At 49.1% G+C, this 26,950-nt stretch overlaps 13 protein-coding genes across 13 annotated transcripts; 7 read left to right on the forward strand and 6 right to left on the reverse strand.

Moving 5' to 3' along the window:
• Positions 1–1,249: 1,249 nt before the first annotated feature.
• On the forward strand, positions 1,250–2,045 carry ASPSYDRAFT_43415 (uncharacterized protein). Its single transcript, XM_040846642.1, has 2 exons — positions 1,250–1,726; positions 1,787–2,045. The coding sequence occupies exons 1-2, from the start codon at positions 1,533–1,535 to the stop codon at positions 1,848–1,850; spliced, it is 258 nt and encodes an 85-aa protein (XP_040705294.1). The 5' UTR covers positions 1,250–1,532; the 3' UTR covers positions 1,851–2,045.
• Positions 2,046–2,345: 300 nt separating this feature from the next.
• ASPSYDRAFT_131039 (uncharacterized protein) lies at positions 2,346–3,791 on the reverse strand. The gene is made up of 3 exons (XM_040840574.1): positions 3,363–3,791; positions 2,963–3,299; positions 2,346–2,877 (listed from the first exon to the last, which is right to left on the reverse strand). The coding sequence occupies exons 1-3, from the start codon at positions 3,740–3,742 to the stop codon at positions 2,527–2,529; spliced, it is 1,068 nt and encodes a 355-aa protein (XP_040705295.1). The 5' UTR covers positions 3,743–3,791; the 3' UTR covers positions 2,346–2,526.
• Positions 3,792–5,541: 1,750 nt separating this feature from the next.
• Positions 5,542–6,390, forward strand: ASPSYDRAFT_88035 (2EXR domain-containing protein; the record flags this gene model as incomplete). Its single annotated transcript, XM_040851946.1, has 1 exon — positions 5,542–6,390. The coding sequence occupies one exon, from the start codon at positions 5,542–5,544 to the stop codon at positions 6,388–6,390; it is 849 nt and encodes a 282-aa protein (XP_040705296.1).
• Positions 6,391–6,465: 75 nt separating this feature from the next.
• ASPSYDRAFT_88036 (SGNH/GDSL hydrolase family protein) lies at positions 6,466–7,278 on the reverse strand (the record flags this gene model as incomplete). Its single annotated transcript, XM_040851947.1, has 1 exon — positions 6,466–7,278. One exon carries the CDS (start codon positions 7,276–7,278, stop codon positions 6,466–6,468), a length of 813 nt encoding a protein of 270 aa, XP_040705297.1.
• A 471-nt stretch (positions 7,279–7,749) lies between these two features.
• On the reverse strand, positions 7,750–9,129 carry ASPSYDRAFT_88037 (F-box protein; the record flags this gene model as incomplete). Its single annotated transcript, XM_040851948.1, has 1 exon — positions 7,750–9,129. The coding sequence occupies one exon, from the start codon at positions 9,127–9,129 to the stop codon at positions 7,750–7,752; it is 1,380 nt and encodes a 459-aa protein (XP_040705298.1).
• A 1,181-nt stretch (positions 9,130–10,310) lies between these two features.
• On the forward strand, positions 10,311–11,235 carry ASPSYDRAFT_67289 (uncharacterized protein). Its single transcript, XM_040850394.1, has 3 exons — positions 10,311–10,744; positions 10,817–10,893; positions 10,995–11,235. The coding sequence occupies exons 1-3, from the start codon at positions 10,500–10,502 to the stop codon at positions 11,027–11,029; spliced, it is 357 nt and encodes a 118-aa protein (XP_040705299.1). The 5' UTR covers positions 10,311–10,499; the 3' UTR covers positions 11,030–11,235.
• A 1,247-nt stretch (positions 11,236–12,482) lies between these two features.
• On the reverse strand, positions 12,483–14,107 carry ASPSYDRAFT_88038 (arylsulfotransferase family protein; the record flags this gene model as incomplete). The annotated part of the gene is made up of 3 exons (XM_040851949.1): positions 12,483–13,754; positions 13,805–13,933; positions 13,991–14,107. 3 exons carry the CDS (start codon positions 14,105–14,107, stop codon positions 12,483–12,485), a joined length of 1,518 nt encoding a protein of 505 aa, XP_040705300.1.
• A 716-nt stretch (positions 14,108–14,823) lies between these two features.
• Positions 14,824–15,891, forward strand: ASPSYDRAFT_29982 (uncharacterized protein; the record flags this gene model as incomplete). Its single annotated transcript, XM_040844714.1, has 1 exon — positions 14,824–15,891. The coding sequence occupies one exon, from the start codon at positions 14,824–14,826 to the stop codon at positions 15,889–15,891; it is 1,068 nt and encodes a 355-aa protein (XP_040705301.1).
• A 459-nt stretch (positions 15,892–16,350) lies between these two features.
• On the reverse strand, positions 16,351–17,044 carry ASPSYDRAFT_43420 (uncharacterized protein). The gene is made up of 3 exons (XM_040846643.1): positions 16,771–17,044; positions 16,636–16,709; positions 16,351–16,577 (listed from the first exon to the last, which is right to left on the reverse strand). Exons 1-3 carry the CDS (start codon positions 16,998–17,000, stop codon positions 16,555–16,557), a joined length of 327 nt encoding a protein of 108 aa, XP_040705302.1. The 5' UTR covers positions 17,001–17,044; the 3' UTR covers positions 16,351–16,554.
• A 1,180-nt stretch (positions 17,045–18,224) lies between these two features.
• On the reverse strand, positions 18,225–20,133 carry ASPSYDRAFT_77623 (cytochrome P450; the record flags this gene model as incomplete). The annotated part of the gene is made up of 7 exons (XM_040850901.1): positions 18,225–18,463; positions 18,517–18,680; positions 18,734–18,818; positions 18,872–18,897; positions 18,947–19,267; positions 19,336–19,874; positions 19,935–20,133. 7 exons carry the CDS (start codon positions 20,131–20,133, stop codon positions 18,289–18,291), a joined length of 1,509 nt encoding a protein of 502 aa, XP_040705303.1. The 3' UTR covers positions 18,225–18,288.
• Positions 20,134–20,589: 456 nt separating this feature from the next.
• On the forward strand, positions 20,590–21,035 carry ASPSYDRAFT_88041 (nuclear transport factor 2 family protein; the record flags this gene model as incomplete). Its single annotated transcript, XM_040851950.1, has 2 exons — positions 20,590–20,713; positions 20,773–21,035. 2 exons carry the CDS (start codon positions 20,590–20,592, stop codon positions 21,033–21,035), a joined length of 387 nt encoding a protein of 128 aa, XP_040705304.1.
• Positions 21,036–21,516: 481 nt separating this feature from the next.
• ASPSYDRAFT_88042 (uncharacterized protein) lies at positions 21,517–22,635 on the forward strand (the record flags this gene model as incomplete). The annotated part of the gene is made up of 3 exons (XM_040851951.1): positions 21,517–21,705; positions 21,765–22,097; positions 22,174–22,635. The coding sequence occupies 3 exons, from the start codon at positions 21,517–21,519 to the stop codon at positions 22,633–22,635; spliced, it is 984 nt and encodes a 327-aa protein (XP_040705305.1).
• A 2,370-nt stretch (positions 22,636–25,005) lies between these two features.
• ASPSYDRAFT_131046 (uncharacterized protein) lies at positions 25,006–26,290 on the forward strand. Its single transcript, XM_040840575.1, has 3 exons — positions 25,006–25,943; positions 26,004–26,062; positions 26,125–26,290. The coding sequence occupies exons 1-3, from the start codon at positions 25,129–25,131 to the stop codon at positions 26,145–26,147; spliced, it is 897 nt and encodes a 298-aa protein (XP_040705306.1). The 5' UTR covers positions 25,006–25,128; the 3' UTR covers positions 26,148–26,290.
• The last annotated feature ends 660 nt before the right edge of the window (positions 26,291–26,950 follow it).

Here is a 26,950-nt window from a genome sequence, read left to right on the forward strand (position 1 = left end):
CCTGTTCCGGTGTCTCCTGTTGTCTCCTATTGTCTTTCAACTGTCAGCTGCCAGCTGCCAGCTGCATGAACAGCTCAGAATTGAAAGACGATCAGGCCATAGCATCAGAGTTCACCTCCAATGCAGTCATCAATACGAGAGACAGTCGGGGCAGTTGTTCATCCGAGGGATCCGTGCAGATCTTTTGCGTCATCCTGAGGCATCAATTATTATATATTCTAATCTTATTTCATTCTGACTTCAATCATCACTGAGAACCCTCGTTAAACACCTTCTCATTCCGACCATGTCCGACATCGCACTAACCATCTGGAACCCTTTCTAGCCCACCCCTGCCCTACTCCGTGTCGCAGTATATCCCAGGCGCCCTCCCTTCTTCCCTTCGCCTCCCCCCTTCTTCCCTTTGCCCTCCCAGATCGTAACCCGTTGAATTGCACCACAAGCTCCTGGTCATAGACATCACGAAGCAACCTCCAAATGGAGCGGCCCAAAAACACATCAACCCCGTCAATCGCAGCAATCTCTTCCACCCCTCCAACGCCCCTTCGTCTCAATCTGCACTGCAACAACAAGCCCTTCATCCGTCTGCTCAGATACTCCCTGATAGTCGCTTCACTCCGTCTGATCCTGCTGCACAAACATACCCACCGCAAGCAATGGCTCAAAACCCCTCTTCCCGCGCGGCGCAAATTTCAAATAAGACACCACATCCATCGCGTCGCGCAATGACTCTAACTAAAACAAGTATACCGTGCGTCTCGCTGGCTAATGCCCTCTTATCAGGAACTGTGCCCCCTCCGCAACGCGCACAATGGGCGACCCCCCTCTCGCGCGTACTGTCGTCGGAGATGTTACCGTACTCGAGGTCGACGAGCAGCCGGTCAATACTGGGTGAGGACCGCACATTCTGGTCGTGAGGTTTGTCCAGCCAGCATCTGCCACCCAGCGAAGGTTGGGGACCCGGCTTTCACGGCTTTTTGAGGCGATTGGTGTATTGCATTCTTAATATTCTTAGTACATCCGTAGGATTGGACCATCATCTACTACTGATGGTATCTATATATATATCTCATATATATACTCATTCGAAGGGATCATCCAATACGGATGCTCCACGCGGGAGTAACAAACAGACTTGAGCTGCAGTGAAGCCGAACCAGCACCAAACTATCAATGACTGGTGAATACTGGATAGAAGCTCCAAATATAGAACGAAGCGCGTGATCTCATCATGGGGTTAGTGGCTGGTTGTGTCTCGGGTTCCTCATCCGACAGTGGTGTACACCGTTGATACTCCCGAGTCTCGACCCTCGGATTCCAGTCGCGATCCGAGTGGCAGCACTCCCCGCAATAATTTTACTATGGAATAAATCATGCTGGATGCCGAGAGTATTTCATTTTCGTATTTCCATCATTTAGAGTCTCAACTCAGTTGCAACTGAAACTAAAACTCAATCAAACTCAACTCGCTCAAGCAAGGAACCCCCACCAAACCACATATATATACATATATTTTTATATTTTTGTACACAATGCGAGCAGTCTTCACCCTTCCCCATCGCCCCGTCATCCGGAATTTCCTCTCAATCGCACAGCCCTACGGCCACAGCGCTGCTGCATCCTCCATGGCCCGCGCATTCTCCGCTACGGCGCTGTTCTCCGTCGTTGTCCTCCCGTTTGTTCCTCCGGCTGTTATGAGTGCGAGGACAAATGGAAGTAAGAATGCGTAGGTTTTGTTATATTGTACACTATTGGGAGTGGGATAGAGGTGCTAATGGGTTGATAGAATTACTATGCCTACACACCCATCCGCCCGGCTTTACGGACAGAGGGGAATTCGGATGGTGTAATCTGTTGCTGTCGCAGTCATATCTATCTTTGCATGAAGTGTTGATGTTTGCGCTAAGCATCTATGGTGTTGTTTATCAGGGCATTGTTTATTTATCATGTACGGGTTTGCATTCGGAAGCGGGTTATTAGCGATTCTTGTATATGGCATTAGTTAACACAAATTGTAATGAACAAGGCATACTAAATTGTTGCAATTGCGAACGAGTAGTAATAGGGTCACGTATCAACTACAATAACCAGTAGGGACACTTGAACGGCAGCGATGGCAACCTTGGATAGCTTTGCGAGGGGATACATAGTATCGGTTAGCATACTTGCTTGGCAGGTGTCAACTGCAATGAATAAGTTCCAGATTGTTGATTAGAACATACTCCGACGCAGTGTAGTGGCAAGTATCACATCCAAGTGTTGTTTTGCAGAGTTGCTGCATATGGGAAGCACAACTTTGGACCTGCAGATTAGATCGACAAACTGCATAGAAGCGAAAAAGGAGTGTGACTGTTGATGTTACTTTTATTATAGAATAGAACACTATCTCTGCGAATGAATGAAGAAGGAATGAATAGATTCAACACACGCAAGCTAATGCAGAAAAATAAACAGCAGGCTCAATTTAGGTACATCATCAAAAAAGAGTCATGACATCTCATCTAATAAAATCTTTTCCACCATTGTCTACTCAACAACATACATCTCCCTCAGCATCGAGTCAATAAACTCGCGCTGCTCCTCCAGCCACGCCCTCTTCGCATCGACATCAAACGGCTTCTTGGCTATCTCGCGCTCCTTCTCCACCTTGCGTTGATGGCGGATCCGCTCCTCAAGCACCTCAGTGCGATAGTCAAAGTACTGCGGGTAAAGCTCGGTTAGGTTGCTGATGCCGCGGACACCAACGAGGATGGTCTCGTCGCGGACAAGGGGGTTCTTTGGTCGGAACGGCGTCACCATTGAGATACGCTCTCGGCCACCCACGGCCTTGAGGGCCTGGTGCTCGAGGTAGCGGCCTTGCATGACGACTGCGTAGCCCTGTAATATCAAATAATCGAGTCAGACTGGGAGCACTATTTATCGGGGCAATAGAGTAGGTGGAGGGCTTGGGTGGGTGACATACCATAGCAGGCCCGCGGACCTTCTTGACATCGCCGGAAGGCATCTTGATCGCCGTCTCGCCGCCGACCATCTCCGTGCAGTCCGAGAGCATGGTGACGCAGACAAAGGGGAAGCTGTCGTAGTGCCATGCGAAAGCAGGGGTGTCATCGTCGGCGGTGGCGGGCTTGATGGTGCTGGTAGAGTTACTGGCGACACCCTCAACGGGGTCGTCCTTGACAGCGACGTTGATGTTGGCGATTTCATAGTCGTATGCGGGGATAAGGTCGATGCCTGCGATTGAGGAGATCTTGTCGAGGACTTCGGGGGACTTGAAGACGTCGTAGATGAAGGGGGCGCGTCTAAATCATTGGTATTAGGTATGAGAGTACGATTGGGAAGAATAATAAGAAGGGGTGACATACTCGTGTCCCATCCCTCGGATCATGTTAGTGCAGAAGGTCGACGCATACTGGCAATTCTTCAGCACAGGCTCGCTGAAGATCTCAGAGCGCATCTGCTGGATAGCTTCCTCGGTGAAGAGAGGGAAGGGCTCGGAGATGGCGTTGGGGGAGATTCCAGCGCCAGGCAGCCCAAAGTCGGCCATCTTGTGAATCTTCTCTGGAGGCTGGAAGTCGAGGTGCTCGGCCGGGTCGAAGGTGCGCTTCTGGGCGACCTTTGCGCCCTCGATCAGAGACCGGGGGAGGATCTTGGTTGGGCGTGTGGCCTTTTTCGTCTTGGGGCCGATCACTGTGGGCGCCCTAGGGGCTGGGGAGGGTGTAGAGATGAGGGCAGCTGGGGCCATTTTGTGAAGATTAATATTAAGGTATTAGAGAAGACAGACTGGACGAGAGATTGTTGCTGTTGCTGCTATGAGACTGAGCAGTTGAGGGTTCTTATAGATAGACAGCGGCTTCACCATCACCAGCACAACTCCGGGGTATGGACTCCGCTATCTGGGGCTCCCGAGCACGAGCGTCATGGGACACCCCCCGTGAATGCATATCAACGGGTTTGTTTCCCTTGTCTCCAGATAGCCTGCGTTCATCATGACACATACCGAAGCGATCGCCCATCTAGAGGGTTCGACCAACCCGATGCGCGTCGGATGGACATCAGGATGAGCTTGTATGTGTCAACAACCACAAACCAGACATCGGGAGACAAACCCGATGCAGTTCTATTACGCTAGTGCGTGGAGGATCTCAGTCTAGACTCGGTCTGCAGCCAGTGGTTCGGGAGCGCGTGTCTTTGCCGGGATAGAGTATCCAAATAGAGGAAAAAAAGAGCCTACGAGGCTGATCACGGCGATATCACTGACACTTTTTGGTTCTACACTATCTTCAGCCTGATAGAACTATTCCATATCACTGGGTAGTGAGCTTCGTCCCAATCTGCTGATGCCGATGAGGGGTGTATGTGGGTATGGGATCCCGAGCCGAGAGCCACTCCGATGAGGGGTGATACCGTGATACTACCATGGATTCAGGGCTGGAAGCTTCCCCAAGTTAATTCCCCAAGTTGGTTTGGAGATAGGATCCATCAGAACCAGAACTACACTCCCGAGACGGCAGTTGTGCCCCACATTGCCTTGTCACCGACGATGGTGCCTGACCACCGACCAGCAGTCATGGCAGCACTGTCGTGGATACTTCCGAAGAGAATTTGGGCAGTTCTCTTGTTTTCCTTGTAGCGCGCTCTCCGCGTGTCTGATGTGGATGCAAGGCCAGCCTTGATACTGAGTCTTGCGAACCCCTCATTGAGGCACTTGAGATCCATCTTCACTCTTCCGAGCAGTTACGCCCCCGCCAGTGATCCCGAAGGTCTCTGACAGCTGTCGGATGGCGGACTCGGATGAAAGGGGACATGACCTGTTTGGTAGAACATTTCCAGTCTTGATTCAGCTCGGAAGCACTCATATTATGGGTGAATACCCGTGCCGTTGATAAGGGAATTGTCTCCCCATCCTGGAGATATACTCGGCATGGACATTTGACATCGTGGCATTCTCCTTGAGCTACCAATTAAATGCAGGGCAAACCCGCGCATCGAGGGTCTGATTTACATAAAGTGTCAACGAGTCATTGTGTTGGCTTCCGACCCGGGATTGGTACCAAGGTCGTTAGCAGATAAAGGCATCTAGTCTGATTGACAAGCACTTTAACTAGGTTATTGGCTGAACTATGGCACATCTATAAGAACCTATGATATCCAAGAGACGGTGCAGAGTACCGTCCCATATTCCAACAATTGAGCTTGACACAGTAAAAGGAAACACTTTTTAGGAAATGATATTCCCAACTGTGTCTCCGAATGATCTCCACCAGCTTCACTAATCAATGCTGGCTAAACACCTCTGCACGAGGCACAGCTATGCCAGAAATACTGCTTGAGCCTGAGTCCGGATAACTACGCAGTACGGAGATGCAATTGATGTCTCATACACAAACATGTCATTGTCCATGACTGCCGTCACTGATCAGCTTCAATCGCCCCCACTGAGCTGAACTCCACGCAGGTTGACGATCCAATGGACTGCTGCCTAGTTGAAGATGCCACCGTGCACTGCAGTTGAGTGAACTGCAGTTCTTCCTTCAACTCATCATGGCACAATTCAGCTTATTCCCCAGTCTCCCCCCAGAGATCCGCCACCAGATATGGCTGGAAGCTCTCTCCAACCACTCAAAACCCGGCGAGACTCCGCTATTCTACTTCAAAAAAGGCAACTGGCGATTCCGACATCTCAGCCGAGAAGAGCCCGGGTGGGAACCCTGGGACACCAACCTGATCTTCGAGTACATGGATGACCGTCTACATCCCCGGAGATACGACCACCCCTTGTTCCACGTCTGCTGGGAAGCCCGCAACGCTGCTCAGTTTTGGGTCAGGTCTCGCGGAGAGAAGGACGCGGCGGCTTCTCCGTCCCTTCTCATGACCCGGTCATTCAATCCAGAACGCGACACGCTCTATGTATCAGGGGAAGACTTCACACCTTTCTTTGCTGAGCCTATGGAAGCTCCCTTCGATGCAGAGATCTATGGCATGTATACCTCCTATGGCCCGCTCTGGCGCCGGCTTGCGCTTCCGTTTGGGTTGGTAAAGAATAACCTGACTTGGCTGGCTGACCTGTCTGTGTCGGGGTACGACAGTATTCGCGTAATATATCTCATTGTCGAGGCTGAGCCGGATGAGTTTTGGCAGGTCCAGGGTATGGACCGCCGAGAACGGCAGTGGTGGGAGCTGCAGAGTTTAGAAGTGGCCCCGGATGCGAGCTTTTATTGTGATGATGGTCGCGAGTTCCACTGGAGCGGATATACCCCTGAGCTTGATCGGTATGGGTTAAATGATGTATTGGGCACTGTGGCGACGGAGATGATCAAGAGCGAGGGCGCGCGGTGGAAAGGCCTGTTTGAGTTTCGACCGGCGCGTGTTGTGAAGAAGAAGTGTATATAAGACAGTTTGGAATTTTGTATATTGGATGAATGCCACGGATTGCTCATCAATGTCAGTGGTATATCTCTTTCCGTGTTATAACAGCCTTAGACTATTGTACAGCCCTTTACCTATCCAAGGAGATCTAACCCTAGAAGCACCATTCGTTTCTGCATCTTTACTCTGCCCCAGCCCCGTTCCAGGTAGTTCGTCCTTGCCAACACTCTCCGGCTCCCTAATCCACCCACGCCCCTGTGCATCAAGAACAGCCTGGAACCAAGCATCCGCCATCTTCCCATACCCACGCTCATTCGGATGCTTCCGATCCGACAGATACCCGAGGGTAATGTTAATCGGCACAGAGAGGACCTGCTTCCCATCCATGCCCTCAATAATCTTTGCAAGCTTCTTGTTAAAGCTATCCGTATTCGCCTGCATGCGCGTATCATTCGCCCAAATGACCGGCGCAACCAGGACAGTCACGCCCTCACTCGCCTCGAGAACCCGGTCAATAATATCTTCCATAACCTCACCCGCAGAATCAAGATCAACCTCATAGTCCATATTGTTCGTGCCCGCATGGAGACAAACAACGTTCGGCTTCGCCTGGATTGAAAGTTCCAGGTATTTCCTGATATCAGACAGTAGTTTCCCGCTGTGGCCCTCGTGGTCGTTATCGGCCATTTCCCCCTCCTGGAGACTGCCTATCATGTCGACGTCAAGTCCCGGTTGGTGGTTTAGCAGGGAGCTGCGCAGTTTGTGGCGGTATCCTGTTATATCTGGGGAGCCGGTCCCGCGCGTTATGGAGTCGCCGAGCGGCATTATGCGGAGGGGTGGAAGCGAGGCTGTGACGAGGACGAGTGTATACGTGAGTGCGAATGCACATTTTATGGCGTGGAGGTAGAGCATGGTGGTGATATGTATGGTTATACCATGGACAACCAGCACAAATAATTGGAATGGATAACAATGCACGCAAAACGATTCCGGCCGTGGAAATAAGGGGTTCTTGAATATCCGAGTATCATATACACGCTTTCCCTGGCCAGCCGCGAATAGAGAATTCTGCGCTCCCCCGTCGTTGTCGCAGAGTCGGGTCTGAGTTGACGTCGCGAGCGGATGGATATCGACGAAACACTGGAGCACGTCTCAAGCGGCCAAGAAAGGTTATCAGCCAGTGAGGATTTCGCAGACTGCTGCGCCACTCGCAAAGACGGTTGTCATTGTCGCAAAATTTCCAGTCGAAAGGCGGGCGCTGTGTCGATCCCTGGAGTAATTTCCAGTCCCTGGAATGCCAAGAAATGGAAGAAGCAGACAGGTCTTATTTCCTGGCTATAGTGACTAATATACAGATGAATATCTATGAAACGCGCTTTCATATCATTTAAGGTACATAAACGGCCAAAAAACGCCGGGATCCCCACACTCAAATGCAGCTTCATACCCCCGGACAGTCTTGTCAAGCAGATTACCCTCTAACTGGAGTGTTATCCCCGTCCCATCTAAACTCCCCAGAAGATCCAGACACGCCTTGTCGAACAACACGTCGGTCGCCCCTCGATGCGGTAACCCCAGCATTTGCCCGGGGCAGATAGCGTCCGCATGCAGCGAGATACTAGCTAAGCTGGGCAATTTGCGATCCAGCGCGAGGCCCGCTATGTACGCCAGCAACGGCGCGATAGGGAATTGACAATTCTGGACCGCGAGGTGTTTCAGGTATATTGGGAACTGCGGCGTCTTCCCCAGATATACCTGATCCAGGGTTAGATATTCCAAACGGACAAAGTCCGTGAGCGAGCCGGATTCGGAATCCGCAATGGGCCGCGCGGCAGACGAGTCGCTGGTTGAGTCGTTGTCGAGCGATGATAGCTGCAGAACTCGTAGGCTGTCCCTGTGGCCGTAGAGCAGGGAGTATAGCAGGCGAGGGCTGAGTTGGTTGCTTTGGCAATCGTCCTGTCCGCAGTAGAAGGACTCCAGGTCTCGGCATGAGCCGAGGAGCATGCCGATGCCTGATTCTCCAATGGAGCTGCGGCTGAGTGAGACTGTTGATAGAGAAGGTAAACCTAGCGGCAAACTAACGGGGTATATCGTATTACATGCTTCCTGTCCACTGGACGAGTAGTCGTTGACCTGGATCTTAGTCAAGTCTAGGAGGGAAACGAGGCGGGCGATGCTGTTAACGTTTATATCACCACCGTGGCTATCTTGGCGGCAGTCCACACAAAGGGACTGAAAGATGCCATCTCGGCAAAATAGTGAACCGGGTGTGTTGTTTCGGACCTGGGCTAGGCTGGTGAGAAGGGAGAGTCCTTGGGGGTCGAGGGTGATGGCTAGCTGCCTCAGATTGGGGCTGCGAGCAATGAGAAGCATGGGGAGAATGGCCGCTTCTGCTTCAAATACACTAGAATCAAATCTATTCATTCCGTTGACCAAGCTCTGACTTTCCAGTTCCAGGAGCCGGTTGTCTTCTGCTGGGAGATCATCTGGGCCAGTGTCCTCTTGACCGGGCGCCAAGTCGTCGGTGTCGATATCGAGGTATCGCACTTGCTTTGCTAGAAGAGGACATGTGATAACAGTACGGCAGAGAAGTGGCAGCGATGATAGTACATTTTCAGGGCCTAGGGTAATATCGTGGTAAAGGCGTGGTTGGGCAACGGCGCGGAATGTTTTTGATAAAAGGCAGACAGCCAAGATTGCAGTGACATCGATGCAGTCTAGAATAGTCAGAATGATCTCTGGAGGTAATTCACTGAGTCCCATGTGAGTGTATGAAGAGTGAAGAGTGGAGTGGCCAAAATGGACCTGGAAATGTGGCCAAAATGGTGCGCGACGGCTGGATACGTCATCGTACATAAATAACCAATAACCCCACACTGTGCTTTTGGCCTAAATGCCTGAATGCCACTCTTGCAAAAACCTAGTGGCCTTTACTATTTAGTATGCGAAATAAAGGAGAGTCACGCGTGAGTTAATATGTCACATATAAAGTCAGTTCTGACAGCCTGGAAGTTGGAGTATACGGTACTCACATCCTAAGGAACTAACTTTTTTGGATATTGATTTCGCAGTTAATCAACGGACATCAGCGCTGCGGACCGATATTTGTGATCAGGAAGTATAAACTAAGTTGCACTGGAGTTTGGCCAACCCAACTTCTATCCTCCTCAATGAAAGACGATCAGTGGACAATACTGGTTAAACAGTGGCGTCGCATGGAATTTCCGCCAATGTTCATTTATTTGGCACTGTGGCTTGCCAGAGGCTTTGAATAACATGTGTACTTACCATGTCAGCAGCCATCACCGGAGACAGAACTAGCAATGTTCAAATATAGGCTCAAATAATCATTCAATGAGAAATCATTATCTTTTCTTGAATTACATGGAAACCCCGAGTCTGGTTTTACTTAATTTCCATATTACTTAACCCAACTTCAACGGCCAAGCTAAAGATGGACAAGAGCTAAGATACTTGCAGCGAACATGTTAAGGTCAGGTTCATGTTCTACTCCCTATAAAAGGCACCGAGATGAGAATTCTATATGGATGAATTCTATATGACATACGATACTATAGCTTCCGTGGGAATCTGGTGAACAGTCGTCCATAGGTTCTCCCAAGGTGTCTTGCTGGGACTCTGAACCAGTGGATTTTTTTGATCCAGTTCCAGTCTCTAAAGCTTGAGATTCCGAGATCGAACACGGTAGTAAGTACGTAAATCACTGTCATGATCAACCAGAACCACTATCAACGTCTGGGAACTCGATGTCTCCTGACTCTCTGGCACATTGCATGGACTGATGATTAGTTTCCGATAAAAGTCAAGGGAATCATATTGGTCAGGGTGCAGCATCGGAGCTTTTTGCCTGTTATTTGCCAATGGGGCATCGTGGCATTGTTGGGAAGGAACCAGAGAGCTGTGAAACTAGTGACACAAGCAGTGTCTAGACAGGAATCGATCCATGATGAAGTCAGAGTGACCGTTATGGCTACTGACTATACCAACCCGGCCTTTGCATATATAAATACCGCATGCAACAACTCAAGTTGACACAATGCCAATATATGCTCCCTTTGCGACACACAGTCTGAAAAACTCACATCTCCTTATCGTTCCAAAGACATCCCTCCATGATGAAGTTTGCCTCGCTAGTCCTTGCAACCCTGTTGCCTTTGGCGATGACAGCTGCCACACCCAATGAACCAGGCATTGGCCTGGCTGAAAGGGCAGATCTGCAGACGCCAAAGAACTGCAAGCTCCAAGGCCAAGGCAATCAGAAAACAATATACCAAATTCCGTGCCAAGGGTCGGAGGTAGGATCCTGGAACAAAGGCGCGACAATCAAGGTTGTCTGCAAAACTAATGTTGGCGGCGCGTGAGTCCCGTCCTTGTTTCTGCCAATGGCCTTTGCAGTGTTTGAAATCAATACTAAAGTTCTTTGCAAAAGTCACTGGTATAAGACCAAAGCCCAACTCTGGAGCCGCAACCTCAATCCCGGAGATGGTCCTGGTTTGAAGTGCCAAGGTATGCTTTCTCCTTATACTATTGTCTGCTTCCAAGGCGAGCTGTTTACGCTTCACTGGCTGTGATAATCAAACGCCTCAGCTAACTTAATTGAACAATAGGTGGTATTAGCGGTCTGCCAGAATGTGAAATCTAGAACAGATGTTAGAACCAACATCTTATCTAACACTGCCCTCTGGAAGCATGAAGTCTGCCATGATACATGCAGACGCTGATAATTACAGGGTTTACATTGCTTGGCTCCCTCCTATCCTACGGCTAGCTGAGAACGGGCACCGAGAAAGTGCGACACTGGCTTGCAATAATTACAATTATGTCTGTTCTTTGGATTTAGGATTCCTTGGTCTACCGTGTAATCCAATGATAAGGCAAAAGCTTTTGCCATTTCCTTTGTTCTACATTGTGACCTGGATTACAGAAGTAAATTTCCGCCTTCCACACTCTAGTAGGATCTGACATGTCCGGCGCACGCGCACCCAAGTGAAGAGGCCTCCCCTAGCCAGACATAGCTACGCCTTCGTGGTTCGTCTAGATGTGCTATTGGCCTACTTCGGCAAGGGAATGCGATATGTATCCACAGATGTTGAGCCAGAGTTGGTGAAGTACCAGCCCTTCATGGGAACTATTATTCCTGCAGTTAGTCAAGGCTGCTTTGAATCTTTACCTCTGACCTCACGTCAACTACATCACCTACCTCATTACCGGCCTAAAGCACACTAAACTATAGTCATGATTTAGAGCGCATGCGAACCACAAGAATACCTTGTATATCATGTGGACTTGATCCGAAAAACAACGGGATTATTGTATGGTTACAGCTTGGAACACTCGACATACTCGAAATGGCTAGTGTATATCAGGTTTGTGATACCAGTCAAAAGCGGGAACTTGGACTTATGGTAGGTATAGTCAAGTCACTGGGACCGACAGGACGGTTCGTCGATCCTCTGGTGCCCATGGTTGAGTCTACCTCCATTTGAACCCTGGGAAGAGACAAAATGAGGTTGTCAAGCCACCCCATATCTGGTCCATGGTGGATGGACATGTAACGTGGCAAGCGCAGTTCTGGTAGTGGCTCCACTTGCCTTGATCCGGCCATTGTCAAGGGCGTGGATCTCTCATCCACTATATGGCTTGGACACCTTTGCCCGGGACAAGCGGGACAAAGAGAAATGCAGAAAGAATGGTAGAAGCAATCCAGCATTTTATGTGGCTTCCGTATTCGTTGCCTAAAATGTCTAGAACCTTTGAGGTGAATCTCAGTCGACTGGATGCAGACTTTTCATACATCAGCGGCCCTCGCATATCGGCGGCGGAGAGACGTGTTGGTTCTAATGTGGGTTCAGGGGATTATACAGAGCCCAACCATACGAATTTAAGGTATACTATTACTTTTTACCACAAAATTAACTCTTCGTCATGCATATTATTACTTGTCTCCAAATCCACGGACGCAGTATGGGCAGTAACAGCGATGTGACATAACAGAACCAGTGAAGGAAAAAAGATAAAACAAGAACAGAGCTCCGTCGAGATTAGATATCAGTATTAAAGCTTCCTGGACGTCCATCATAACAATTAAAGTACGATCAAGCCAGTGAATCTGAGGTTGTAAAGATGGACGACTTTGCCAGGCTTGTCCCATCTTTCCCAATGGCCTCGACAAACGCGCGTGGATGGTGGCCCGTGGTAGAATAAGTAGTCTGAAAGCCAAGGTTGTCCGCCTTGGCCAAATGTGTAAACTCGTCCGATGTAGAGGTGGTGCCATAGATATTCCAGTGGTCAACCTCTGTAGCTCCGTTCCAACTCATCCAGAACGTGGTCCCCGAAGTTGGAGACGGGCTGTATGTTCGAAGGGCCGGAGGATCAGCTGGCACTCCGGTCCAATTGTACTTGTACCAACGGTAATTCATGGAATTGGCGTCCGCTACTGAAGCGGCGAATACCGGGGTGCCGTCCTCAAGGTGCTCCGAGATCGCAGGAATGTTACCCCATCCTATGACGACGTTCTTGTTCGGCAGGATTTGCATATTGCCCTGGCTCCATGACAGTGGAGCAGGGCCAGGCGGATTGTAACTTCTAATCAGAGTCGAAGAATTGGTTTCGTGGTCAATGGCGACTATCATTCCGCATGAGATCGTCGACGTGTTGATATACCAATTGCTTGCATTGTCGAACAAAGAAAGCACTGTTGTGGTGTCGTTCTCCTCGCGGAAACGGGCATCGTGCTGGGCAGAGAAATTGTAGTTTGTTTGGCGTATAGTTGGCTGGCTTCCGCCCAATTTCCACATCACGGACCCGTCTTTGCCGGATATCTTGTAGATGCCACTGGTATGTCTGGCTGAGATTATGTAGTCCCCGTTGGCGTTCTTGTCAATCGAGTTGATATGAAAGTAGTCCCAGGGGGTGTTTTCGGTCTCGCCATTGCCGATAATCTGGTTCTGGTTCCGGGGCGTGTAGGACTGCTCGGGGCCAATATGATCCAGAGAGTTCCATTGGAAAAGGACCCGTCCGGTTTTGATGTCAATCTCTTGGAAGACGCTATCTATAACCCAGCCCTGTCCGGGGGGTAGTCCAAATGCCTCCAGGTTGTAAGGTCGGGGCTGATAGATGGGGATCATCATTGTTTTGCCATCAATGACTGCTGTCTCATGCATGTCACTCTCGATCAACCCGTCGCCGCTCTGAACTGACGTCGTGGGCTTGTAGCTTCTGTCTATAATCTCATGTTTGCCCCTCGCATACCCACCTAACATGGCTCCTTTGAAGTAGCAGAGATGATCTGATCCTTCATAGGGGCAGACATGGAGATTATGAGAGAGCTCCGTAGTTGAGCCATCGCCCCCGCTCCATATAAGATTCTTTGCATGTCAGAGCTGCTGAGAACTAGGGAAATGCTCAGTACACTTACACCATTATAGTCATAGATATACGGGCCCGGCACTTCTCCGTCGAAGGGGGCAAGAAAGATATAGCCGGGGCTGATGTGGCTGTCGTTTTTGAGGCTAATATTCAGAACTGGAGCGCGAATATCCGGCCGCTGGTCAATGTAATGAGTGTCAGTGCATATCAATGAAAATGGTCGGGAAAGACTAACAGATTGGAAGGAAATCCAGGTGGCACAGTCTACCAGGCCAGCAAAAATGAAGATACAGGCCAAGTATACCAGAGTATTTCTAGCTGAAAGTAGGTGCCTTTCTTCGACGAGAGCCATGAGGACCTTCATTTGAAGCGCAGTCACGATTATGCTCGCTCGAGTATGCGTCTTGGACTGCCGACGCTGGCAGAGAAAGTATGCGATTGTACTCAAATGCTCCACTTATATAGGATTAAGCACATAGATAGAAATTAATAGCCGCATTACCTCAAGAGTCAGGCCATGAATGCAACCCATGAATTTGATTCGTGGATAGAGATAGCCTACGTCTTCTCCATCTGCTGAACCCCATTGTGGCTGTGATTTCCGCACATAACCCCACAGCCCAGCCTAGAATTAGGTCTATCCAACGGTTATTCCAGTCGTCCAAGAATTGCGGGGAGTTTGCGCCATGGAACGCGAGCCGCACATGGAACCCTGGAAACTTCAGACGAGGCCAGTTATAGCCGTCATCGACTTTTAAACTTAGCTCTTGGCCGGATTAAGCATTGCTGTAGTTTGTTTTTACTTTGCGCTACTTTGACAGGCGTTTGAGCCACACTGACTGGACTCGAAAGTGGGTTAATATATCCATGTACTACAGTGTCGATCCCTGGGCTAAAATACGGCATTGGTATTCTTCCACGCCACTGACGCATACACCTGCTCTGTGTCATTGTTGAATGGGTAGCTTTATCCCTGCAGGACTCCAGCTTTAGGTGTTCTCCTTCGCGAGCAGGCTTGCGCTGGCACACCAATTATCCTTCTCTATGCTGACTCTAGATCGAAACAAAATGGATCCAGCTTATTCAACAGCACCAAGGCGGGTATTATTGATTACCTACCCCCGAACAGCATCAAATTTACTGGTCAAGATGCTGGCTCTGGAAGATCAACCCAACGTCGTCTCGAACGAGATGGGCGGTTACTTCTTCTGGGACGCTTTCATGAAAGAACGCAAGACTGTATCCGAAGGCAAACCAATTGCGCAGTGGAATGCCAAAGACACCGGCGAAGTCAGGCAAGCTTTCCAGCAGAATTTCAATGTCTTTGAAGACATGTCGCAGTCTGCAATTTCCGACGGGAAAATCTTCTTTGCAAAAGAACATACCCTGTGGTTCGCAGACCCAGGAGCACTGGCTCAATATCTTTCTACCCATGATTACCAGCCCTCATCATCGCGGCTCGACATTCAACTTCCAGATCCGTACAGTATGGCTCCAATGAAATTCTCACCCAAGAATTTCACCATCTTTCCGGATGAGTATCTCGAGACATGGACGCCAACCTTCCTCGTCCGCCATCCCGCGCTAGCCTTTCCGTCGTATTATCGAGCCCTCCAGAAGCTGGAGAAGGGAGGATTTGCGGAGGAGGAGATAGAAGCGCCTATGTTAGAGCTGCATTCGACTCTTCTATGGACAAGGCTCCTCTATGACTGGTATCACGAGCGCAAGGGGAACTCGTACTCGCATGCGCACTCGCACGAAGGGCAATACAATGATATATGCTTCCCGCTGATCTTGGACGCCCATGATATCATCCATTCCCCTGAGATTCTTCTGAGATACTGTGAGCTCCTAGGCATGGATCCGGCAGCGGTCAAGGTTGCCTGGCAGACGCAGAGTACGCCCGGTTCGGGTTGCGCGGAAAGCGCGGACAAAGTCATGACTGAAACGCTGGACCATTCGTCCTGTCTGCTGAAGCAGAAAACGCCTTCCACTGTGGATATTGCGGTCGAAAGGGGGAATTGGGAGGTCGAGTTTGGCCAGGGCTTGGCTAAACAGATGGAGGAGTGGGTGAGGGCTGCAATGCCGGACTATAATTATCTATGGGCGAGGAGGTTGAAATTGCATTTGAACTGAGCAATCCCTGCCATTTAGATTGACGGACAAATGATGTTGATTAAACATAACCTTGTCATTGTTACCAAGCTAGCTCGTCGCAGGATACGGAGAGGTGATGAACTCCTTCGCAAAAGCAACACGAACTGTTAGTAGTTGAATTCAGGCGTAAGTTCGAGGAGACTAGATTCAGCCCGAATTGCGATTATGTATATTTTGAACATCTTTGATTGCGATTTTGGCAAAGTGTTGGGTTACCCGTTGAATAGAGATACCAGCGACATGGGGTCAGCCTAATACTACGAGACTTCCGAAGTTCGATTCTTCCAGGTCCAGCTCCAGCACCATACTGGCAGTAAAATACGGAAAAATAATGCTATCTGATTTGAGCGGATAAAGGAGTGTGATATTACCTAGCTAGGACTCGAGGTAACTACAGTAGCTTTTCCCTTTTTCTGCCTTTTCTGCTTTTTCCTTTTCTCTTTTTTTTTTTTTTTGTCCTTTTGTTTCCCTTTTCTTCTTTTTTACCTATTTTATGGGGAATTACATAGCAGCGTCGAAATGGACCATGTTCTGAAATAACTCCGTTGAAAGAAGGCATCCCGACAAGTTGAGTGCAGAAATAAGGGACCGTTGTCATACAAAGCAGGAAGTATACGAAATAGCGACCTCATATAGATAGATCTAGCAATCCCGCGTGTTTTCTCCTTTGAGTGGTGTCAGTTTCAGGGATGCGTCTAAGCACAATTCCTCAAGGCGACTTACGGCATCTACGTGGGACATCCCTTTCCCTCACCCACCACGAGTTGCCTCTATCCCAAGTCCTATACCAGTCGCCCCTTGTACAAAGAGAAACATTAGTTAAAAAAATTCATTGTATTTTGAGGGTCTTGTTCTTACCTCTTGCACTGGTATTGGACCCTTTCATTGGGGTCATAGTTCCCGGCAGCACGGCAAGGCTCCCTATAATACCAGATCCGATCGTCGGATCGGCACCGACGACCCTGCCTGCCCCCCCCTTGTGGATCCCTTTCCTCAAGAGAGTCATCCTCTGCCTCATCAGGTTCTGCTGATGGCATGGCAAGAGTAAGGGAGAGCAACGCAGTAAGCAGATATAGGGCGGACTTCATATTGAAGGTAGTAAAACGACGTCTGTTTGGTCTTGGACTTTTGTGGATGGTAGGACAATAACCGAAACCCTGCTCATCTGACGAATTTATATCCGTCCATAGGGCATTGTTGTAAATTCTAGACTGTTGAAGGCCTTTCTGGCTTGTGGTTGACCTGAATCACCCCGTCATGCAGGCATACCCAATAATTAGATCATCGAATCCTCATTCTCTACTCATATTTGCTGTTGATGCAGAGGTACATACCGAGTTGATAGATCCAGGCATCACGAGCACAGTCCCACCACCTTCTATTGGCAGATGAGAATTCTGCGGCTGCAAACAACAATACTGATTTCCGCACGGCGGGTGAACCACTGTACCAATGGTCATAAGGCCGATGATGTCCAAGACATTGCCTGATTCTTGACCCGGACTTGGCAGGATTGACCGTGGTAGGAGCTTTGAAAGCTCTCCATCTCCACCCCGGATCTCGCCCTCGTTCATGGATCGGGGACTTGGCTGTCTTGGCCTGTCGCTAATTACGGCTGAGGCAAGAGTTATCTCCGCGGAATCCAAAACACAACCAATAGAACTGTTGTTTGCAGCAGACTCATTGCTCTCTCTCTTCATGCACTCCAACCAGAGATTCAAACAGACGGCGGTCCGCGGCTGAAGGCCATTGGCGACAGGGTCTAGAATACCCGGCCAAGAACCCGGAGTCTACAGGAACCCGGTGTCTACAGAGTACAGCCATGCAATTGCTCAGGAGGCCTTTTCCGTCCCAATAACCGTCGAGATTGCAACTATGGATATGATTGCTGTCTCGCAACGTCTGACCCGGGGATGGACAGGCCGAGATCAAGGTTGCAGACCGATGCCTCTCCGCTTAGCCCTAACAACATATCGAAGGGTCTGGAACTAGAGCGATCTTGCGGACCATCCCATTCTCAGCGGTTCCATGTTCACGCTGCGGTAGATCATTTCCGAGAATAGTTGCGTTTAAAGTGGCTCAACTCTAATAGCTAACGTTACCTGTCATTACTACCTTGACGGGTACAAACAGCTTGTGGCAGTGCAGAAGTCACCCATGTTATCCCTTCGTACAGTTGGAAACACGCAAGAACAGAGGACCGAGTACACCAGTGCTATGGTACGACAGTAGCCTGTGACAGCGAGGTTACGTCAGTTTGAAGAATCTGAAAGGTAGGTGGAGTGCGCACTTACTACCATTAACACAGCAATCCAATCAATGTAGGCATGGAGGGAAGAGGCATTGTGCAATAGATTTCCCGGTCTACTCAGCCATTTAGTCCTGTTTGTCTTGATACCTAAAGGTAAAGTCTCTGGTTGTCCCTTCAGGATAGAAACCCGAAAAGTAGTCGTTGTATAGCAGCTCTTCCCTCGACCTGCCTCTCGTCTTTAGTCCACTGACCGTGCGAAAGAATCGCCCCAGTACAAGATACAACTCGCTATACGCAAGCCTGTCACAGTTAGCCGATACAGGCGACATGCCCATGACCATTAATTAACATACGAAATCCCAATACACTGCGTTGAGCCCTTTCCAAATGAAAACAGATACTTGTCCATTCGTTTAGACTCTGCTGGGTCAGTCCAGCGGGCAGGGTCGAATTCCCCCGGATTTGGGAAGATTCTGCTGTTGTAATTGACTGACCAGGGGCTCATACTGACTATGGTCTTTTGATCTTTAGTGTCGGCTAATCTGGAGCCTTGCGATACTGACGACTCACCCCCTCTGGTACGTGATATTTGCCAAATTGTGCTCCTCCACGGGGGACAATACGCGGAAGTCGACCGGGTACACCAGATGAAGTCCTGTAGTTGTTAGCCACAAACCCCAATTTCATTGCCGATTATAGCGAGATTACCTTAGTGCTTCTTTCACAACTCCAGTCTATGAGCTGGTTAGTATGTATATCGCGGCACTTCCAGTTATGACTCACAAGGTATGGTAACGCTTTGAGGGATTTATATTCCATCGACCCGTTTTCATCTGGAAATTCTGTTCTCAGTTCCTTCAATAACGTGGCACATATCTGGGGATTTCGAACGATATGGTAGGCAGCGACGGTCAACGCGTTGCCTGTTGTTTCGGATGCCGCAGCAAGAATAACATAGACTTCATCTTCAAGTTCTTGAATAGTCGGCACATTACCATTCTTGACCCTTTCTGATTGCAGGATTTGGTGAAAGATCGTTTCCCGGTCTTGCGTTTCCTGGTTCTTCATTCTTTCCTTCACCTCCAGAATCCGTCTTCGACTCTCCTGTCATGCATCATGCATTGTTAATCCTGAGTTCTCAAATAGCTGTCTCTTCATCACTTGGGTAGTACCTGATGGTGTATCATCATTTTCGACAAAGACCGACTCATCAACTTGGCCAACCGCAGAGGAATCGCCATAGATATAGGCTGCACAATCGGAAACTGGTTAAAAACCCATACACCGGGTCCTAACGACTGGATCATCCTGAAGAAGTCTATCCCAAAGTCAGGGCGTTCCAGGAAGCCATAGCACTGACCAAAGGCATAATCCGTCACGACATCAATCGCAAGAGCGCGAAAGGCCAGGTGCAAGTTGACCTCCCCCGTCGCCGTCAGTGATTGCCTGCTGCGAGAAATGAGCAAAGTGACCTTTTGCTGTATAAGTTCCTCCAGCTCAAAGACTCTCTTTTGTGAAAAGAATGGGTTCAGAACTGCTCGCTTGATGCGATGCAGGCGCGGGTCGCAGGTCGCAAATGTCGCCTTGGGAGTCCCGAAACTGCCATAGAAGGATGGATCTTTGCTGTAATTCGAGCCGACGGAGTATACCTTGTCGCAGTATTCAGGTTCATCCAGGTGGAGCTCGCTGGGAGTGATTCGAACAACTGGACCTAAGTACAGGGGCAACTTTAGTGTACAGTTATCGCTGTCTTTACTAAAGGAATGCCAACCGTATTTTGCATGCAGCTCTGGGATCTTCAAGTAGAATCGTCCGCCGTTTATGTTATGCCAGAATGAATAGAAATGGAACATGCGTCCCAGCAGTGGCCCAGGGACATCTGCCAGTGGGTGAAAATAGACTCGATGCAATAGAGTCCATACACCCCAGGCTGCGAAGAATGGAAGGACGCTTAATATGAGCTGTAGCATAATGATCGAAGTTCTAATTCTTAAGGGTGATAGCAGAAATGAAATCTGCGTCGTAGAATATTGTTTACTTTATTCCTCCGGTCGTCGTCATGGATCTCGACACGACTCTAGGCCCAACTCAATTGTTCCAGTATATGATGTCACTACGTCATTGACGAATGTAGATATGTCAAAGAAAAGAAAAAAGAATAAAGAAAGAAATAAAGGACGCCTGGGATTTGACTAAATATATCATATATCGTAGTGTCATAACTACCGCGATGGAATTGTACGGAAATTATTTCCGTCATACACTGAATGAATGACGGCCAGACGTGGCTGACCGACAAAGCCACTCCACGAGGACAGGTATAACCTTCCCCGTCATTCCGCAATGAGCGTTTTTGCCTATCTTGACAACTTTAATTGCGACGTCTGGAAGAAGACGAACGTGGCTGGATGATGGCCCAATGCGAGATGCCAACTGAGCAACAGCCACTTTCCAAGGAGGGCATACATGCTATTTTCAAGCCCCTTAGCGATGGGGACATGGCCACCTTTTTCGATAATGTGGCAGACGATGTTGATTGGACTGTGAAAGGTATTGATTCAAGCCCTAGCCGGCGCCTTCTACGACGTTGTACTGATCAGCCGCTCCAGGCACTTTTTTCCAAATCGCAGGCCACTACACCTCCAAGGCTGAACTGGCTAGAGGAATGTCGGTTCTCAACACCGTTTGGGCAACCCCGCTCAAGCTTGTGGTCATGCACATCCTATGGGACGGCGCGCGTGCAGCCGTAGAGCTCAGAGCAGAAGACACCTACTGCCGGAACGGGCTGCCTTTCACGAACGAATACGCCTGGATATGCCGTTTCAATGCAGAGAATAAGATCGTGGAAGTGAGAGCATATATGGATACGTAAGATTCCCACCCAAACCCTTACTCTATTGCAGGCTAACTCACTTGGCAGTGATTTTGTCACGCAGGCTATAGCGCAAAATAAGCAGCTGGCATAATTGGTGGAAAATGCAGCCTAAACCTAGTATATTTCCTGAAGCAAACAGACGTTACATGTCTCTGAAAGTTTAATGGAGGCAAGCAACTTTATTTCATTTCGTCAATAGACCCATGGGATCTCGCTTGGAAGTTAAAGCTTCGTACCGTGACAGGTTCTGCACAATCCATGTGTAACCAGCGAATTAAATGGTACATTAACGCTTGCGGTCTCTCAAAGCCGATTCCCTTGGTATTCTTTGTGTAGTGTATGTTTGCGTCACGACTGTTTGAGATAGCAGCAGTTGCCAGTATAGATTTGGTAGTTGTCGATGTATAATTAGTTTTCCATACCCAGAGGTTTCGTCTACAACAAGACCGTAATTCCCAAGCTTGCGATTAGCAGGGCCATGGCATCCCGAAGCATCAAGGTCAAATGGCCTCAACTGGATATCACAGTAACGGCCGTCATGAACGACGAAGCCAACCCGGATCTCGTGAACTTGTTATACGAGCATCTCCCATATCGCTCTCTCCAAAACCATGCCCTTGTCTCCGGTGACCATCTTTATCACCTCGTGCCATCCGAGAGATTGATTGTAAGTACATACCACCTAGGCTTGTCTGGAGGCCAATCTGACGCGTTGTTGCTACATAGTATACAAAGGCCAACCACGTTGTTCCTAACAGAGTGACCGAGCCAGATGGAACTGTGTTCCTCTCGGGCCTGCAGCATCTCGCCATAAAATATGGCCCGCTAACAGAGTATCTCCCTGCCGCTCCTTGTGGGAACATTGTTGCCGAGGATATGGCCAACCTTGCCAGGGCGGGAAATGCCATCTGGAATGCATGCAACCATTCCAAGCAAGTTATTGAGGTTGTTGTCTGGGATGCGGCCAAGCCAGAGCCTACAGGACATCTGCCACTTTCCTTGGAACGAGCGGGCGTCAGTAGGGAGGTTAGTGATCTGGTAGACGCCATTCATAATGAGGTATGGCCACTGTCCAACTGTTGGCTCATTGTCGAGCGATGTGTCTATTCCCTTGCCGCGGTCTAATTCTCCCTAGACTGAAAAGTCGTGGTCGGCAATTTCTCCGGACCTGGAGCTTGTCCATACTGGCTGTGCGCAATCGCGTGCGGGATCCAAGAACTGCTACTTCTCCACCATGGTTTTCATCAATGGCGAGATCCGACCGTTGGGATATAACGTCCTGAACAATATCCTCAAAATCGCACAGACCGAGCGTGATTTCGAGCTCTACCATCTGGTTAGAATGTTTCGCATTTTTGCGTCTGTGCCGGCTGAGTTTGTGGGCTACACGGGCGCAAATTCTCTCTGCCACATGTATCGGCAGATTGAACGTATGATAGAAGAGAATGTGCTAACCAACAGCAATCGTCAGGAGGCAAGGGAAGATTTTCTGGCTATGGTAAGTGCCTTTGCGAAGTATGTGAATCTCCTTAATGCTCAGAACCTGCATATCTTTCCCTGGGCACACGGAAAAGACTATCCTGTATTACTGAACTAGGAGGCATTTCACACAAAGTGTACTACAAAGTAGGAAAAGCGGTTTGACAAAATGATATGACGGATATAAATGAGGATAAAAAACCATTGGGCCTGGTTAAAGTACAGGCCAAGGCAGCGACCAAGAGGACGCCACGCCATACACACAGCTCCCCAGAATAAAATCAACAACTCTCAATCTAAAGTCCTCTGGTTCTGATTGAATTTCGCTCCATCTATAAAGCATCCGCGACCTACAGTCTCGGCATCGCAGCACAGGGTTTGACCCTTCCATGAGCTACCCGACACAGAGACGGTCAGTCCAATGGGGGTCTTTACGCAGAAGCGTAAGGGCGTTCCAGTAGTATGCAGAATAGCAATGGTTAACCACGAATTAACCACAGGCCTACAGTCATGGAATAAATAATACGGCCGTAACAACAGGTGTTCCGCAACCTAGGTGCTACAACGCATTGGGCAAGAACCATCAGTATATCAAAGGCTTAGTATGATAGTGAGTAGCATCAAAGAAGAAGCATAAAGGAAGAATTTAACAAAACTTCACTTTCGGGGCGCGCAGGGATGGATGTGCGTGTGTGATAGTGAAATGGCCATAAGGTCCAACAAGCATGAGAAAAAAGCCCTATTCCAAATGAATGTGTTTCCAAGCTAACCAGGCAAGCAGAAATTGATGCTCGTTTCCATTCGAATGGCTGAATGCCCATCAAGGAGGGAACTTTCAATTAGCTACACATTCACATCCACCTGGGCCAGCTGCGGCTCCAGCTGCGGCTCCAGCCCCTGCTGTAGCTTCAGCTGTCGCTCCAGATCCAGTATTTATGCAGCAACGATTAAGAGAGCCTATCGAGGATCAGAATCTCTCTCGTGAAAGTAATAAAGTGGACTATTCTTTGACTTACTAGAAGGGCAAGTCTCGGCGTCGAACCTGCCTGCCCATATATAACAGTCTTTAGCAGGCAGGTACATCCAATCCCTTGAGCCCCAAAATGGTTAATAATGCTTAATGAACACACAAATAAACCAGACTGTTCTTTCACTTACGCATTTTTCGCAATTCTCTCCCCTTCACGAACCTTGCAGCCCAGATTATATTCTTTTCCGGGTTTGTTCGTGAACTTAGCGGCGCAAACAGAAGCAGGGCAAGACCGGCAAGTAACAGGGTGTTTGCCTTGAGTTTTGCAATTTTTAGCGCTGGACATGCCCGCATAGGCAAAAAGGATACAAGCGAAGATTTTGAATAGAAGCATCTTGATTATAGTAAAGATACTGACAAGTTCATAAACATGGGCTTGCTTTGCAATGGTATACGGAATGACACAGGAATCTCTCTGCGAATTCTATATAACAGGTGTCCGGAGGTCAGGATGTAGCTGCTGTTCTGAAGGATATCGATCATGATCACAAGGCTGCTCTCAGAGGAGAACACATGAGACGCTTCTTCCATTGTGATTGGTGTTGTCTCATCCCAGTCTACCTAGGCCCATGGAAACTAGGGCCAGTGCTCTTTGTGTCATCATCGAGTATACCCGGGCGCATACATGCAGTAGCATGTCCTGAGACATGAAGTGCATTTCGCTCCCTAAAACCTATCAGATGATATCTCGAAAGAGCATCATCACAATGTGATAGTCTAGTTTCCCATTGACTGACTGACTAACAGGAAACGTGGTTCTCAGCAAGTTGGAACTCAAAGTCCGACAAAGGTGATTTGCTCGAACCAAACTACACGCCCGCACACCACTTTTTTCTGAGCTATGGTTGAGCTCTGTTTGTGGCTGAGCTTCCGTGATCCAGGCCGACCTTTGAGATATTCGACCCAAATTTAGCCCGTTCGTGGGGTTTGGCCGCATGCAGCCCAGCTCTCCATGGTCGGAGTCTAATCCAGTTCAGCCTCAAACTCTCCAACTCCTGCTATAGTACTAAGGTTCCCGGGAGATCGTGGCGCATGGCGCACACCTTTGGTTCAAAACTACCTTGAAGCCCGTGGAACTGGTCTTCTTGGCGAAGGCTCCGAGCGTCTAGGCAGGGCGATGAGCTTTTTGGCCATCTTCTATTGGGCATTTCTATAGGTATTATGCGACTTTTCCAATGAATCGGATTTGTTTCGGAACGAGAGTTTAAAATCGCTATTAATATGTCTGTCTTTGTTTAATAATTCTAACGGTTCTGTCATCCACTTAAACACAATTGGTTGATCGAAGCCTGAACACTGGATGACAACACTGTATGTGTGCCCTTGCTAAGGTCACCGGCCATCTGCATTGGATGTCGGGTCCTACGCCAAGGAATATTGATGAGCATGAGACTTTTGCTTCTAGGATCGTCCTGGATTCTAGGCTCGTTCGACGGAGATCTTCTGATTAGAATGTCTCAGATTTTCCAAGTTTAGGGCTACGACTTGTCGCCCCTACTCAAACATAAAAGCCGCGAAGATATCCTTCCTGTGTCAATTCCACATCGCAAGAAGCAAGAGAAACATTCAATCATCGTTAACATGAAGACCCCGCTCTATATCCTCACTGTCGTGCTACACATTGCTACGCAGTTAGCGCTAGCAGCTCCTCTCACAGACCCGGATTCCGGCTACTCTTCTCTAGAAGAAAGACAAAAGGCCCCTCCCTCTAATCCCAAACTGCCCGCTGGCGGTGCTGCTGCAGCTGCTGCCGCCGCCGCCGCTTCTGGTGCTGATGGAAAGGACGCAGCCGCTGCTGCTGCTGCCGCCGCCGCCTCTAGTGGTGGTAAAGAAGGAGACGCCGCCGCCGCTGCTGCTGCCGCCGCTGCCACCGCTGGTGGTGGAGGAAAGAATGTCGCCGCCGCTGCCGCCGCCGCCGCCGCCGTCGCCACTGGCGGTGGAGGAAGCGCCGCTGCTGCTGCTGCTGCTGCCGCCGCTGGCGGAGGAAGTGCCGCCGCCTCAGCTGCCGCCGCCGTCGCCTCCTCTGGTGGAAGTGGAGCGGAGGTTGTAACCGTATCAGTTGCTGTATCCGTTGCTACCGCTGGTGGTAGTGCAGACCAAGTCGCGGCCGCCGCGGCTGCTGCTGCCTCCGCCGCTGGTGGTGGTCAAGGACAGAACTCCGCCGCCGCTGCCGCCGCCGCAGCAGCAGCAGCAGGTAAGAGTGGAAAGGAGGTTGCCGCGGCGGCTTCTGCTGCCGCCGCTGGTGGCTCTGCCACTGGGAATGGAGGCGGCGGTGGTGGCAAGAACGACTGTAAGATCGATCACAAGTTTTGGTACTACAGGCGCCCGAATCGCTTCAGCCGTCGTGTTGACCAAGCTCAACCCGGCTCCAAGTTCGAAGCTTCCTGCAAACAACGGTGAGTGCAACATGGTATCCTTTGTAGTGTGTGCGGACTTGTGCTGATTTCGGAAAATAGCAACTGGTACAAGACACCCCATGGATGGGCCAAGGAGCAAAATAAGCCCAAGGGCTGCCGTAAGTCATTCTACTGTCTCCAGGCTCTCTGCCGCCAAGTACTATTTCTCATGATTCTCCAGACGTCCCAGACAAACGGTGCTGATGGCTCTAATCGCTTTCGTCGTGACTGCCATTATCAATCATCCTATGATGCTCTTTGGTAGTGACTTTGATGGATTGGATTTGGCTACTAATTGATCGTGGTCTGATGTAAAAGTTATTCCATTCTTCAACTGTAGTTTCGTGCTCATCTGGAATTAATTATATGTTAGTGTTATTGTAAAATCAAAAACTGATATATTGAATACTACTGAGCTTGGTCTATGTTACGAATTAAACTTCTCACCTTCATGGTTATATATTCCTGGCGCAGCTCGCGCTCACCTCTTGTAAAAGCTTACCTTGCGAAACCGAGCGGTGCAGACATTTTCGTGAACATGGCCCTGTTTCCAAATGATGATAGTAGCCCTGAGTTGCAGTGTGAGATGACTAGCAGACACACTCCACAGCAGCGCCACGGCCTCTGCTTATAAGTGCAACTGACCACCTTAAATCTTAAAACTCTGTTTCTTGTCTAAGAAAGCCCTCTTTTTTACTGAATCAGCCTTGGGGATACTTTAACCCAGGTAAACCATGCGGCTTTATATTATATTATAATATATCCTAAAGGATGCATTGGTCTTACCCTGTTAGATGTAGGTGGCTAGGCGCCATCTTTTATGGATCACTTCACTACCATAGCTTGCTAACTGCTAGATAATAAGCTATAAAAATAGGGTATAAGGCTTACCAGCACTGCTTAGGTGTATACTTAAACTCTGAACTTCCTAACTTATTAACTTAGATCTATCTCTATTCCTTATATTATTACTAGCTTTTACTGCCTTCTGTTATTCTTTCCCTGGG

Source organism: Aspergillus sydowii (assembly GCF_001890705.1).
Source record: "Aspergillus sydowii CBS 593.65 unplaced genomic scaffold ASPSYscaffold_3, whole genome shotgun sequence".
Classification (NCBI taxonomy): Eukaryota; Fungi; Ascomycota; class Eurotiomycetes; order Eurotiales; family Aspergillaceae; genus Aspergillus; species Aspergillus sydowii.

Bases quoted from the DNA above. Each gene is read 5' to 3' on its own strand.
- ASPSYDRAFT_131039 (XM_040840574.1), bottom strand. From the start codon at position 3,742: ATGGCCCCAGCTGCCCTCATCTCTACACCCTCCCCAGCCCCTAGGGCG. The intron at 3,300-3,362 runs GTATGTCACCCC...CCAATGATTTAG, and splicing joins ATCCGAGGGATGGGACACGA to ACGCGCCCCCTTCATCTACG. The intron at 2,878-2,962 runs GTATGTCACCCA...TTGATATTACAG, and splicing joins AGGTCCGCGGGCCTGCTATG to GGCTACGCAGTCGTCATGCA.
- ASPSYDRAFT_131046 (XM_040840575.1), top strand. From the start codon at position 25,129: ATGAAGACCCCGCTCTATATCCTCACTGTCGTGCTACACATTGCTACG. The intron at 25,944-26,003 runs GTGAGTGCAACA...TTCGGAAAATAG, and splicing joins GAAGCTTCCTGCAAACAACG to CAACTGGTACAAGACACCCC. The intron at 26,063-26,124 runs GTAAGTCATTCT...ATGATTCTCCAG, and splicing joins AAATAAGCCCAAGGGCTGCC to ACGTCCCAGACAAACGGTGC.
- ASPSYDRAFT_67289 (XM_040850394.1), top strand. From the start codon at position 10,500: ATGATGAAGTTTGCCTCGCTAGTCCTTGCAACCCTGTTGCCTTTGGCG. The intron at 10,745-10,816 runs GTGAGTCCCGTC...TCTTTGCAAAAG, and splicing joins AAAACTAATGTTGGCGGCGC to TCACTGGTATAAGACCAAAG. The intron at 10,894-10,994 runs GTATGCTTTCTC...ATTGAACAATAG, and splicing joins TCCTGGTTTGAAGTGCCAAG to GTGGTATTAGCGGTCTGCCA.
- ASPSYDRAFT_43420 (XM_040846643.1), bottom strand. From the start codon at position 17,000: ATGAAGTCCGCCCTATATCTGCTTACTGCGTTGCTCTCCCTTACTCTT. The intron at 16,710-16,770 runs GTAAGAACAAGA...TCTTTGTACAAG, and splicing joins GTCCAATACCAGTGCAAGAG to GGGCGACTGGTATAGGACTT. The intron at 16,578-16,635 runs GTAAGTCGCCTT...CACCACTCAAAG, and splicing joins GGATGTCCCACGTAGATGCC to GAGAAAACACGCGGGATTGC.
- ASPSYDRAFT_43415 (XM_040846642.1), top strand. From the start codon at position 1,533: ATGCGAGCAGTCTTCACCCTTCCCCATCGCCCCGTCATCCGGAATTTC. The intron at 1,727-1,786 runs GTAGGTTTTGTT...ATGGGTTGATAG, and splicing joins ACAAATGGAAGTAAGAATGC to AATTACTATGCCTACACACC.